The sequence below is a fragment of the Perca fluviatilis genome, chromosome 1 (genome assembly GCF_010015445.1).
Source record: "Perca fluviatilis chromosome 1, GENO_Pfluv_1.0, whole genome shotgun sequence".
Classification (NCBI taxonomy): Eukaryota; Metazoa; Chordata; class Actinopteri; order Perciformes; family Percidae; genus Perca; species Perca fluviatilis.
In genome coordinates this window covers 4,241,386-4,252,439 of record NC_053112.1, presented here as the reverse complement: position 1 = coordinate 4,252,439, position 11,054 = coordinate 4,241,386, and the positions used below count along the sequence as shown (strand labels likewise).

Below are 11,054 nucleotides of genomic sequence, written 5' to 3'. Positions count from 1 at the left end.
ACAGGGAACTTTTTTTCAAACTGTAATTACGAGACACTCAAAGCAGGATTTGGCAGATGAACCGACTTTGAGACTCAGAAATCCCCCCAGAAGAAGCAGAGTTTCATATTCAGGCTGAGAAACAGGTCGCTGTAGAAAATATTAAATATAGCCCAATCATTGTTTTTGCTAAACTCCATGATGACTGAACTTTATGTTGACTTTTGTAGGGTTTCATGTCGACCGAAGTTCAACAAAAGTTAAAACGAGTGACAAAATAGCACCAAAACGTTTATGTTACGAAATGTTTAAAAAAAAAGTGATAAAAATGTCTGAGAAAGCCACAAAAAGTCATAAAAAAGCTACAAAAATGAATAGAAAAACCCACATGCAATAATACAGTAAAATATATTTGACTATATGTGTTTATGAGTGATTCTCATTTCCAGTCTCTTAGTTAAGTTGAGTTTGACACCCCTGCCACAGGGTGCTGGGCTTTTTGGTAACACTTCATGGCATAAAGTGGTGTAGACTACACCACTGGTTTGTTCGCTACGTCACATGTGCACCTGTGTGTGTGTGTGTGTGTGTGCTAATCAGAGGTTAGAAAGGGAATCACAGGTGAGAAGGGGAAGGAGGAATTAGGATCTGGGAAGCCACACAGTTTTTCAACCTCAGCTGTGTTATTAAATGCATGTATAACATACCTACAAAAAGAGTGACTGTGAAAGAATAAAAGCGAGCAGACGAGCTCTAAAAACATCACTCACACACACACACACACACACACACACACACGTCTAAATTGGCTACAACAATATGGTTATTACACAGATCTGGTGTGACACAAACACAAACGCTACACTGCTTTGTTACCTCTGGATTATTTCTCCCACTTCTGCTGGAAAACAAACTCCCCGACAACCAAGTGACTTCAAACACAGAGCTTTATTGTGTTTAAATGTAGAAAACAGTGAAAAAAGTGAGTCTCAGTGTTCACACAATCACGTGCCAAGATTGAAATTCAATTCAAAATCAAAATGTGATCCTGGAAGAGGGAGTAAAAACATTTCATTTGCATTTTCAAATCTTATTATTATACAGCTTGTATTTTGAAAATGCCAGATTTAAACAATATAGTCGAAATCAATCTTAAATGCTATTAACGTGCAAACAAAACATTCAAACCTTTGTGTTGCAGTGAATCAAAGACAAAAAACATTTCATGATACAATAACAAAATTTCTAAGGCAGAAATAAAACCCAAAATCACGCTGGGTTTCCACCAGCACATCTCCGCTGTATCTGTGACGTGAAACGGAGGTGTGTCACCACAACATGACGACGACAAGGAGTTCACATTTTGCAGACAAGGAGTTGTTTGTGTTGATGTTTTCTATCAGTTTCTATCTGGCCTAACAACTGTTGGCACACACTTTGCCATTTAGTTGGTAATAACGTTATATTACTAGCAACAAGCTAGTTGTCGTGGGGTCAGCCCTATGTTCCCACAGCCCTATGATCCCACATCCCTATGTTCCCACAGCCCTATGTTCCCTCAGCCCTATGTTCCCACAGCCCTATGGTCCCACAGCCCTATGGTCCCACAGCCCTATGGTCCCACAGCTCTATGTTCCCACAGCCCTATGTTCCCACAGCCCTATGATCCCACATCCCTATGTTCCCACAGCCCTATGTTCCCACAGCCCTATGTTCCCACAGCCCTATGTTCCCTCAGCCCTATGTTCCCACAGCCCTATGTTCCCACAGATCTATGTTCCCACAGCCCTATGTTCCCACAGATCTATGTTCCCACAGCCCTATGTTCCCACAGATCTATGTTCCCACAGCCCTATGTTCCCACATTTCTAAGATTTTTCTTTAAATTAAGCATTTACATTTCCCTTTAATTTAAGCCCTATCCTCCCACAACATGTTTTGGAAGCACTTTATAGTAAATGAATGAATGAATGAATGAATAAGTAAGGGTTAGGGCTGTGGGAACATAGGGCTGTGGGAACATAGGGCTGCTCCCGTTGTCGTTGCTGCAATGTTAACGTTACCACAATGTAAAAATTCACCAGGAGTACCAACCTTTTGCCAAGCTAGCTGTTAGCATCCCTGTAGTCATATAGAGACGTATCATAAGCTAGAGGAAAAATCACAATCTTTTGATTTGCACGTATAGCATGTGTGTATACACGGCAGAATATATTGGAGGCACGTTGGCGAGTCTGCTCTCTCATTGGCTACCGCTCTGCGAAAGTTGACTCTGAGTCGACTTTGGGAGAGCGGTGAACATCCGGTCATACCGCCGTCCTCAGAGGGAACCAATTGAAACGCTCCGCTCTGCCGTTATTTCAGCTGCCTGTGGAAACCCAGCGTGAAGAGATTTAAGGTCACTCCATTTTACTGGACGATTGTCTGTGACAAATAAAGTTTCTTCTTCTGAAATCAGACCTTAAAGTAAAATGTCTTTCTCAGTTTAAACACGCAGTCAAACTGAGAAAATGTAACTTCAGAAAGCTTGAAATGTGTAAATTGTAGCTGTTTATATTCTTCAGCTACTCGATAGTTTATCTGATATTTTCATCAAAATATAAAACTGCAATTCACTGATTGTTTTGATATTTAAACCTCGATATGTTTGTCTTTTATTAAATAGTATAACTATTTGTCATGATTTTACTGTATATTTTTAATAATAAAGTGCAGTTTGAAAGTTAGTGCTGAAGTCAGAAATCAGATCCTTTGAGCTGCCAAACTTAAATCTGAATCATAGTTCACAGGATCTGTTTCATCAACAATAATCAGTCTGCTTCATGTCTTCATATATTTTAGTAAAGCTGTTCTTGTGATGCATTCGTACATGTAGCTACGAAAGTAAAGGTTTGTTCTTTAAACTCGTCATGTTCAGACTTTGACATCTTCGGATCAACTGAAGAGGTCACATTTTATGCTGCAGACGATGTTTTAAACAATATATCATATTTATAATAATGCTGCCATTTGTTTTTTAGAATCAAACTCTTAATTTGGCGGGTCAGAGCTGAAGACAGGAACCGGTTCATGCTCCTGACTTTGAACTCTCATAGGCGTATTGGTTTTACTTTGGCAGCCACTTCCTGTGGTTCTCGCGGATTTTTAATTCATTATATGAATACGTACAAATATAACGCACTCAAACATTACAACTGATCCACTTTAGAGTGAGTTCCTCCAGAGCTGAATCATGGGTAATATTCTGTCACGGAGTAAAACTTAAATAACGTTTAACGTCAAAAAGATTAAAAGGCACATTCAGTGATGCAGAGCGGTCAGTGAGATGCTACTTTAGTGTTAGATCACCGTCTGACATTTTAGTAAGTCATGTTTTCAGTCTTCTTCAGATTCTGCTAACGTCAGGCTAACGTCAGGCTAACATCCAGCTAACGTTTTAACGTTAGATTTTTCTAGATTTTGGGGAACTTTACAGCAACCTTTTCTCTTAACATTTTAAGTAAAAACACAAACAATAATGCATGAACGACTGTTCATCCTGTGGGTCGTATTATAAATGACTCCTAACGTCGTACTCTTTTATACTACTTGAAAAGATTTCTTATTTATAGCCAGTAGCGACGTTTTTACAGAGAAAACTGACAACTGGTGGCAGATTTGATCAGCTGTAGCTAATACACTTTGTGCAAAAGCTGACATGAACCTTTCGGCTGTAGTTCTCTGAAAGCTGTTTGATCTTACGTTGAGATCATTTGGGAGAGGAAGATTTCGATGAAATGTACCCCCCAACCCTAGTGTTTAGAAGGTCGGGGTACACTAACAGTGAACACATCCTTTAATTATCTCCCCATTTTCAGCCGATTCTTGGAGCAAAAATCATGGGTGTGTTCTGAAAGGCTTTGGGAGGAAGAGGATGTGAGAAACATCTGATATACTTTGTTGAAGATTGGTGACCCCAGGCAGTGGAGAAGTATGTAAACCTTCGGCTGAACAGCAAACCTGAAAGTCAGCCAAACTGATTGAAGTGGTTTTCCAGCATTGATGATATGATGACGTCTGATCAGACTGAAAACACAGAGAGGGCTTTATGGGATTTGCTGATGAGAAGATTGGTCGAACGTTCCGTCCCAACACCACGCAAGGATTGGCCGAAAAGTGAGACTTTTTGGCATCTCGAGGTGACTTAAAAGGTTCAATCAGGTCCGTTAGTGAACCTGCGTCATAGTGAGTACGTCCACATGCACACTCATTTGATACGATCATGTAAACAGTACATCCTTTTCGATATTCTGTATAAGGCCTTTTTCTAAATTTAGCATTTTATATCAACCCTCCTGTTGTCCTCGGGTCAAATTTGACCCATTTTCAAAAAGTTTTTTTTATTGTAAAAGAACGTTGAAAAAAGTGACAGAAATGTCAGGAAAAGCTTCAAAAACGCGGGGGTGGGGGGGGGGGGAGACACAAAAACGTCAAAAGGTGCAGAAAAGAACGTTGGGAATAAGTGACAAAAACGTCAGTGGAAAAGCAACAAAATAGTCAAATAAGACGTCCAAAACGTTGAAAAAAAGTTTACATTTTGACCCAGAAAAACTAAAAGTTGCCCGGCCGACAGGAAGACAACAGGAGGGTTAAGATGATATGTCGGAAGTTTTCAGGTTTATGAGGCATTCTGTGGACGTGTTTACAGCACATTCAGAATCTGCGTCTCAATCGTTTTTTTTTTTACTGCAGCTTGTGACAGTTTACGGCCTCTCGCCTGTCTCCGGCTTACGGTCCGCTCTGTGCGTTGCTATGGTTACTGGACACAAACCAACCGGCCGACAGTTTGCAGGGCCGCAGACCTGAAAAGAAGGAGAAACACAGCTACTGTTAAACATCATCAAAGACTGGGAAATCAACATTATGGCTATGAGGCGACCTTTTCTAGAAGCTGGTTGAAGGAAATAGTAACTAAAGTAACTAGTAACTAAAGCTGGAACAGATGAATGTAGCGGAGTAACTAAAGTAACTAGTAACTAAAGCTGGAACAGATGAATGTAGCGGAGTAACTAAAGTAACTAGTAACTAAAGCTGGAACAGATGAATGTAGCGGAGTAACTAAAGTAACTAGTAACTAAAGCTGGAACAGATGAATGTAGCGGAGTAACTAAAGTAACTAGTAACTAAAGCTGGAACAGATGAATGTAGCGGAGTAACTAAAGTAACTAATAACTAAAGCTGTAACAGATGAATGTAGCGGAGTAACTAAAGTAACTAGTAACTAAAGCTGTAACAGATGAATGTAGCGGAGTAACTAAAGTAACTAATAACTAAAGCTGGAACAGATGAATGTGAGCGTAACTTAAGTAACTAGTAACTAAAGCTGGAACAGATGAATGTAGCGGAGTAACTAAAGTAACTAGTAACTAAAGCTGGAACAGATGAATGTAGCGGAGTAACTAAAGTAACTAGTAACTAAAGCTGTAACAGATGAATGTGGAAGTAACTAAAGTAACTAGTAACTAAAGCTGGAACAGATGAATGTGCGCGAGTAACTAAAGTAACTAATAACTAAAGATGAAACAGATGAATGTAGCGGAGTAACTAAAGTAACTAGTAACTAAAGCTGGAACAGATGAATGTAGCGGAGTAACTAAAGTAACTAGTAACTAAAGCTGGAACAGATGAATGTAGCGGAGTAACTAAAGTAACTAATAACTAAAGATGAAACAGATGAATGTAGCGGAGTAACTAAAGTAACTAGTAACTAAAGCTGTAACAGATGAATGTAGTGGAGTAACTAAAGTAACTAGTAACTAAAGCTGGAACAGGTGAATGTAGTGGAGTAACTAAAGTAACTAGTAACTAAAGCTGTAACAGATGAATGTAGCGGAGTAACTAAAGTAACTAGTAACTAAAGCTGTAACAGATGAATGTAGTGGAGTAACTAAAGTAACTAATAACTAAAGATGAAACAGATGAATGTAGCGGAGTAACTAAAGTAACTAGTAACTAAAGCTGTAACAGATGAATGTAGTGGAGTAACTAAAGTAACTAGTAACTAAAGCTGGAACAGATGAATGTAGCGGAGTAACTAAAGTAACTAATAACTAAAGATGAAACAGATGAATGTAGCGGAGTAACTAAAGTAACTAGTAACTAAAGCTGGAACAGATGAATGTAGCGGAGTAACTAAAGTAACTAGTAACTAAAGTAACTAGTAACTAAAGCTGGAACAGATGAATGTAGCGGAGTAACTAAAGTAACTAATAACTAAAGATGAAACAGATGAATGTAGCGGAGTAACTAAAGTAACTAGTAACTAAAGCTGGAACAGATGAATGTAGCGGAGTAACTAAAGTAACTAGTAACTAAAGTAACTACTAACTAAAGCTGTAACAGATGAATGTAGTGGAGTAAAAAGTCCATTTCTCTCTGAAATGTAGACAGAGACAAGACTCCTGAGCTGTTAAATTAAATCTTAGTCGACAGTTACCCTTTAATGCAGCCTTGTTGCTCTGCGTCCCCCCCCCCCCTCTCAGAGGAGTTTGGGCCTGGCTGGATTGGCCCTCACCGAGGAAAAGGCCCCGATGTGCGTGATGAGGTTGGGTTCCACGCTGTGCGCCCTCTCCCCGGGGATCGTCCTCGCCATCCGGTACAGAACCATGTCCTTGGCGTTGCCCTTGGCGCAGAACGAGCCGTCCAGATACTCGGCCACCCGCAGCGAGGCGTTGCCGGGGAACAGCATGGCCGGCGTGCAGCACTCCGTCGCCGGGGAGACGGCGTAGAGCTGCGGGGAGAGCCTGCGCGCCTCCAGGAGGTAGTGGCGCCCCAGCAGCTCGGCGGCCGCCATGACGTAGAGCGTGAAGAAGAGGAGGTGGCCGGCCGACGGCGAGAAGGAGAAGGAGCAGGCGTTCCAGAGCGGCGCGGCGAGCAGGAGGGCCGTGGCCCCGACCAGGCCCAGGCCCACCCACTCCAGGATGCGGTAGGGCTCGGGGTTCCAGTAGCGCTGCAGCCGCTCCGGGTGGTACAGCTTGACGTAGAGCGTCTCCAGGGCGAAGCGGCGAGACAGCAGCTCCTTCACCACGGAGAAGAAGTCTGGCTTCGGCAGCGCGTCGTCCTCCAGGACGATCACGTGTCTGGGCTGCACCAGCTCCCAGCCTTTGCGGAGACAGAAGACGTAATCCCTCTTCTCCCTCTCGAAGGTGTTGGCTCGCTCCCGGCCGTCCCTCTGCTGCTCCGCCGGGGAACGCCGGATCACCCTGTATCATACAGTTCATACAGACGGTTTAAAAAACGGAAAGAAAGATTTAAAAAGGTCATTCTTTATTTAGGCTACAAAAGATTTCAGTTAGAGCTAGGGGTGCAAGATATATCGACTCAATATCATTATCGCAATATTTCTTATAGACAAAATATGTGTCAAACCGTTCTAAAATACAGTACTGTGGTACTGTAATCATTTTTCTTTTCTTTTTTTTTATATTTCTCAATGAAAATGAGAATAATGATGCAAAAACGATCATTCCCTCCAATATCGTGAATCATATCGCAATCACAATATCAGTCAAAATAATCGCAATTAGATATTTTCCTCATATGGTGCAGCCCTACTCAGAATATCTGAAGAACAATAGACCAAGAGGGACCCAGACCTGAAGTGGGCCTCCAGCAGTTTGGCGTCCTGGTTCTCCAGGTGCCCGCTTTCCACGTCGCAGACCAAGACCTCGGCGCACGGCCGCGCCCCGCAGCCCCCCAGCAGGCCGCTCAGCTGCCGAGTCACCTGGAGCAGGTAGTGGAAGTCCCGCCCCTCACTCCGCCTGGCCGTCACCACGGTAACCAGCAGCTCGGGGCGCTGGGCGACGTCGCCGAATCTGGAAGCTGTGGAGGGAGGAGGAGCTGCGGAGGCGCCCTGCCAGAAGAGCAGCGCGGCGCGGCCGCGGTCCAGGCTCTCCTGCAGCGCCTGGTCGCTCATGGAGTCCAGGTAGAGGGAGCGGACGAAGAAGTAGGAGTAGAGCATCCGGTGGCAGCACAGGGGGAGCACCAGGCAGAAGGTGACCACGCACAGCGCCGCCGCCTGGGTCACGGCGTTGGACCATCGCAGGTACTGACCGAGGAACGCTCGGCATCGAGGCATCGGTGACGCAGCCGACAACAACCTTCACCGTGATGTTCCCAGCATGCAGTTTGCTTCAGAGAACCTGCAGCAGTGAAAGCTGGGAGCTGGGGGTAGAATGAGTCCTGCGTGGTAACCAGAGCGCCGAGGCTTTCAGTTCGGTCGTCTGTAGAAGGAGACAAGAGGACATTATTTTTCAGTTATTGTACAAAAACATGGAAACCACGGCGACGGGATGCACATCAATATCATATGCCGTCGATAGAGCACGGCCCTATCTTCCTACGCAAAATCCATGCGCACCATTTCGTACGATACCCCGAGAAATTAGGCGTCCGCCGGCTGATCACATGAGCGGTTCCTGGGCACGGTCAGTCATTATCAATTCCCTTATTGTTCCTGATAACACTGTCTGCTTCATCAACATTCACTCACAACACACACACAACATACACACTTACATACACACATCACACACACACACACACACACACACACACACACACACACGCACACACACACACACACACACACACACACACACACACACACACACACACACACACACACACACACTGTAACCTTGTGTAAACCATGTTTTATGTGGCCCACACAGTGTTTGGTGTTCCTCTAACTCAGATCAGACCAGACCAGATCAAACACCTAGACACGGTCGGCTGTTCGCCTCGAACGTGCCAGTTTTTCTCACGTCGCTTCCGGGTACAACGACCCCGCTGTTGAACCCGAATCTAAGACCGCCGTCAAACCGAATCAACTCGATCCAAGCAGCGAGCTCACCGACAGACTAACCGACAGGCTAACCGACGGCTGGCGGGCCGTTATACAGAGGAATAATAAGCAGAGAACAGACTCACCTGGAGCTGTGGAGCCGCTGCTGCTGTTTGATGCCCGCTGCCATGTCATCGTTTACGGTAATAGAGCCGCAGCTCACACACCGTAATGGGCCCCCCCCCCCACCCCCCCCAGAGGAAAACTTTTTTCTCTCCCATTTTATTTCAATATTTAAGACGCTTTTTCCACGTTTTGTGTTACTTTTTTGACGTTTTTGTCGTGTTTAACGCTTTCTTAGACATTTTTGTTTGCCTATTTCAACTGTTTTCTGACGTTTTTGTCTCTTTTTCGACTTCTGACTGAGAGCTCGCTGTTTCCATGGATGTGTGGTTTCCGGAGAGAGAGGCTGCACCTGAAGGCACCATAATCAGCAGCACGGGACACGCCTCCATGGTTAAAGGGGGGAGCAGCAGAGATCCTCCCTTCACAAACATGTGTTATCTGATCAGACACACACACACACACACACACACACACACACACACACTCTTACACACAGACAGACACAAACACACACACAGAAACACACTCTCTCACACACACACACACACACACACACACACACACACACACACACACAGAAACACACACTCACTCTCAAACACACACACACACACACACACACACACACACACAGAAACACACTGTTTCTCACAAACACACACAGAAACACACTCTCACACACACACACACACACACACACACACACACACACACACACAGAAACACACTGTTTCTCACAAACACACACACAGAAACACACTCTCTCACACACACACACACACACACACACACACACACACACACACACAGACAGTTCCAGTATAATGTGTATTTACAGTATAATGTGTAGGGCCTACTACAGTACTAGTATAATGTGTATTTCCAGTATAATGTGTACTAGGGTTCTAGTATAATGTGTACTACAGTACTGCAGGTAGTATATGTTTCATCCCCATGTTGGTACGAGCATTTCAAGTTGAAAGAAGTGTGTTAAGGTACATTTAGAACAGATTAAAGATGTGTGATTTAATAAGTGAATGGAGTGATCCATGACTGGCCATTTATGAGGAGGAGGTATTTAGTGCTGAGTCATGCTCTGCTGCTGGAGATCAGATAACAGCATGTTACCTGATGGAGGAATGTACAGCTCAGGTTGCATCACTCTGACACATGTCCAGATGTCCCCATCAGCTGTTACCTTGGCAACAACTTCTCATAGTGGCCCTTTTGGCCTTTCATCGTCATCTGAAATAAAAATAATTTTTTTTTGTTGTTTTTAACCCTGGGGTTGTCTTCCCGTCAACCATGCAACTTTATGTTTTTCTGGGTCAAAATTTAAACTTTTTTTGACTTTTTCTTGACACTTTTGTCACATTTCAACATTTATTAGTTATTTTATCAATTATTTTCTTCAAATGCTATAAAATTTAATTAAAACCCACATTCAATGAAATTAGTGAACTGATAATTTATTTTACTTGTGAAGAGCGTTGTCGGGAACCATCCACATTATTAGTATTATTTCTTTTGACAATATGTTTTAAAAAACCCTCCCAAATTTCTGATATACAAACTTTTTGAAAACGGGTCAGATTTGACCCCGAGGACACCAGGAGGGTTAGGCGTTTTTGTCCCTTTTCTGACTTTTTCTCCACTTTTTCATGCACTTTAGTTGCTTTCTTTTATGCTTTCTTTCAACATTTTTGCCGCTCTTTTTGTTGAAGTTTGGAGAAGCAGCAGAGGAGTTTACAGAGAGAGGCCAAGGCTGTTTCCATGGATACAGAGAGAGAGGCTGACACTGTTTCCATGGATACAGAGAGAGAGGCTGACACTGTTTCCATGGATCTGGTTGGGCTAACATTGTTGTCGCTGTTGTCGACTTTTTAGTTGCTTTTATGGACATTTTTTGGTCACTTTTTGCCATTTTCCGCTACTTTGATATTAATCTTGCTTGTTCTGAGAGTGCAGTAAAAGTACTAATGCTAGACTGTAAAAATACTCTGTTACAAGTAACATCCCTGGATCGAAAATGTTCCTTCAGTCAAAGTGTGTAAGTATCATCAGGAACATGTAGTTAAAGTATTAAAACATTGTAGAAAGTGTAAAGGATCCAACCACACACACA

At 43.2% G+C, this 11,054-nt stretch overlaps 1 protein-coding gene across 1 annotated transcript; it reads right to left on the bottom strand.

Moving 5' to 3' along the window:
- Nucleotides 1–4,507: 4,507 nt before the first annotated feature.
- pgap4 (post-GPI attachment to proteins GalNAc transferase 4) lies at nt 4,508–8,182 on the bottom strand. Its single transcript, XM_039815757.1, has 3 exons — nt 7,614–8,182; nt 6,455–7,220; nt 4,508–4,820 (listed from the first exon to the last, which is right to left on the bottom strand). Exons 1-2 carry the CDS (start codon nt 8,093–8,095, stop codon nt 6,497–6,499), a joined length of 1,206 nt encoding a protein of 401 aa, XP_039671691.1. The 5' UTR covers nt 8,096–8,182; the 3' UTR covers nt 4,508–4,820; nt 6,455–6,496.
- Between the last annotated feature and the right edge of the window lie 2,872 nt (nt 8,183–11,054).

What these genes read in the sequence shown, in the direction of transcription:
- pgap4 (XM_039815757.1), bottom strand. Translation starts at nt 8,095, where the DNA reads ATGCCTCGATGCCGAGCGTTCCTCGGTCAGTACCTGCGATGGTCCAAC. An exon ending in CTGCTGGAGGCCCACTTCAG is followed by an intron (nt 7,221 to 7,613) that starts GTCTGGGTCCCT and finishes TGTATGATACAG; the next exon opens with GGTGATCCGGCGTTCCCCGG.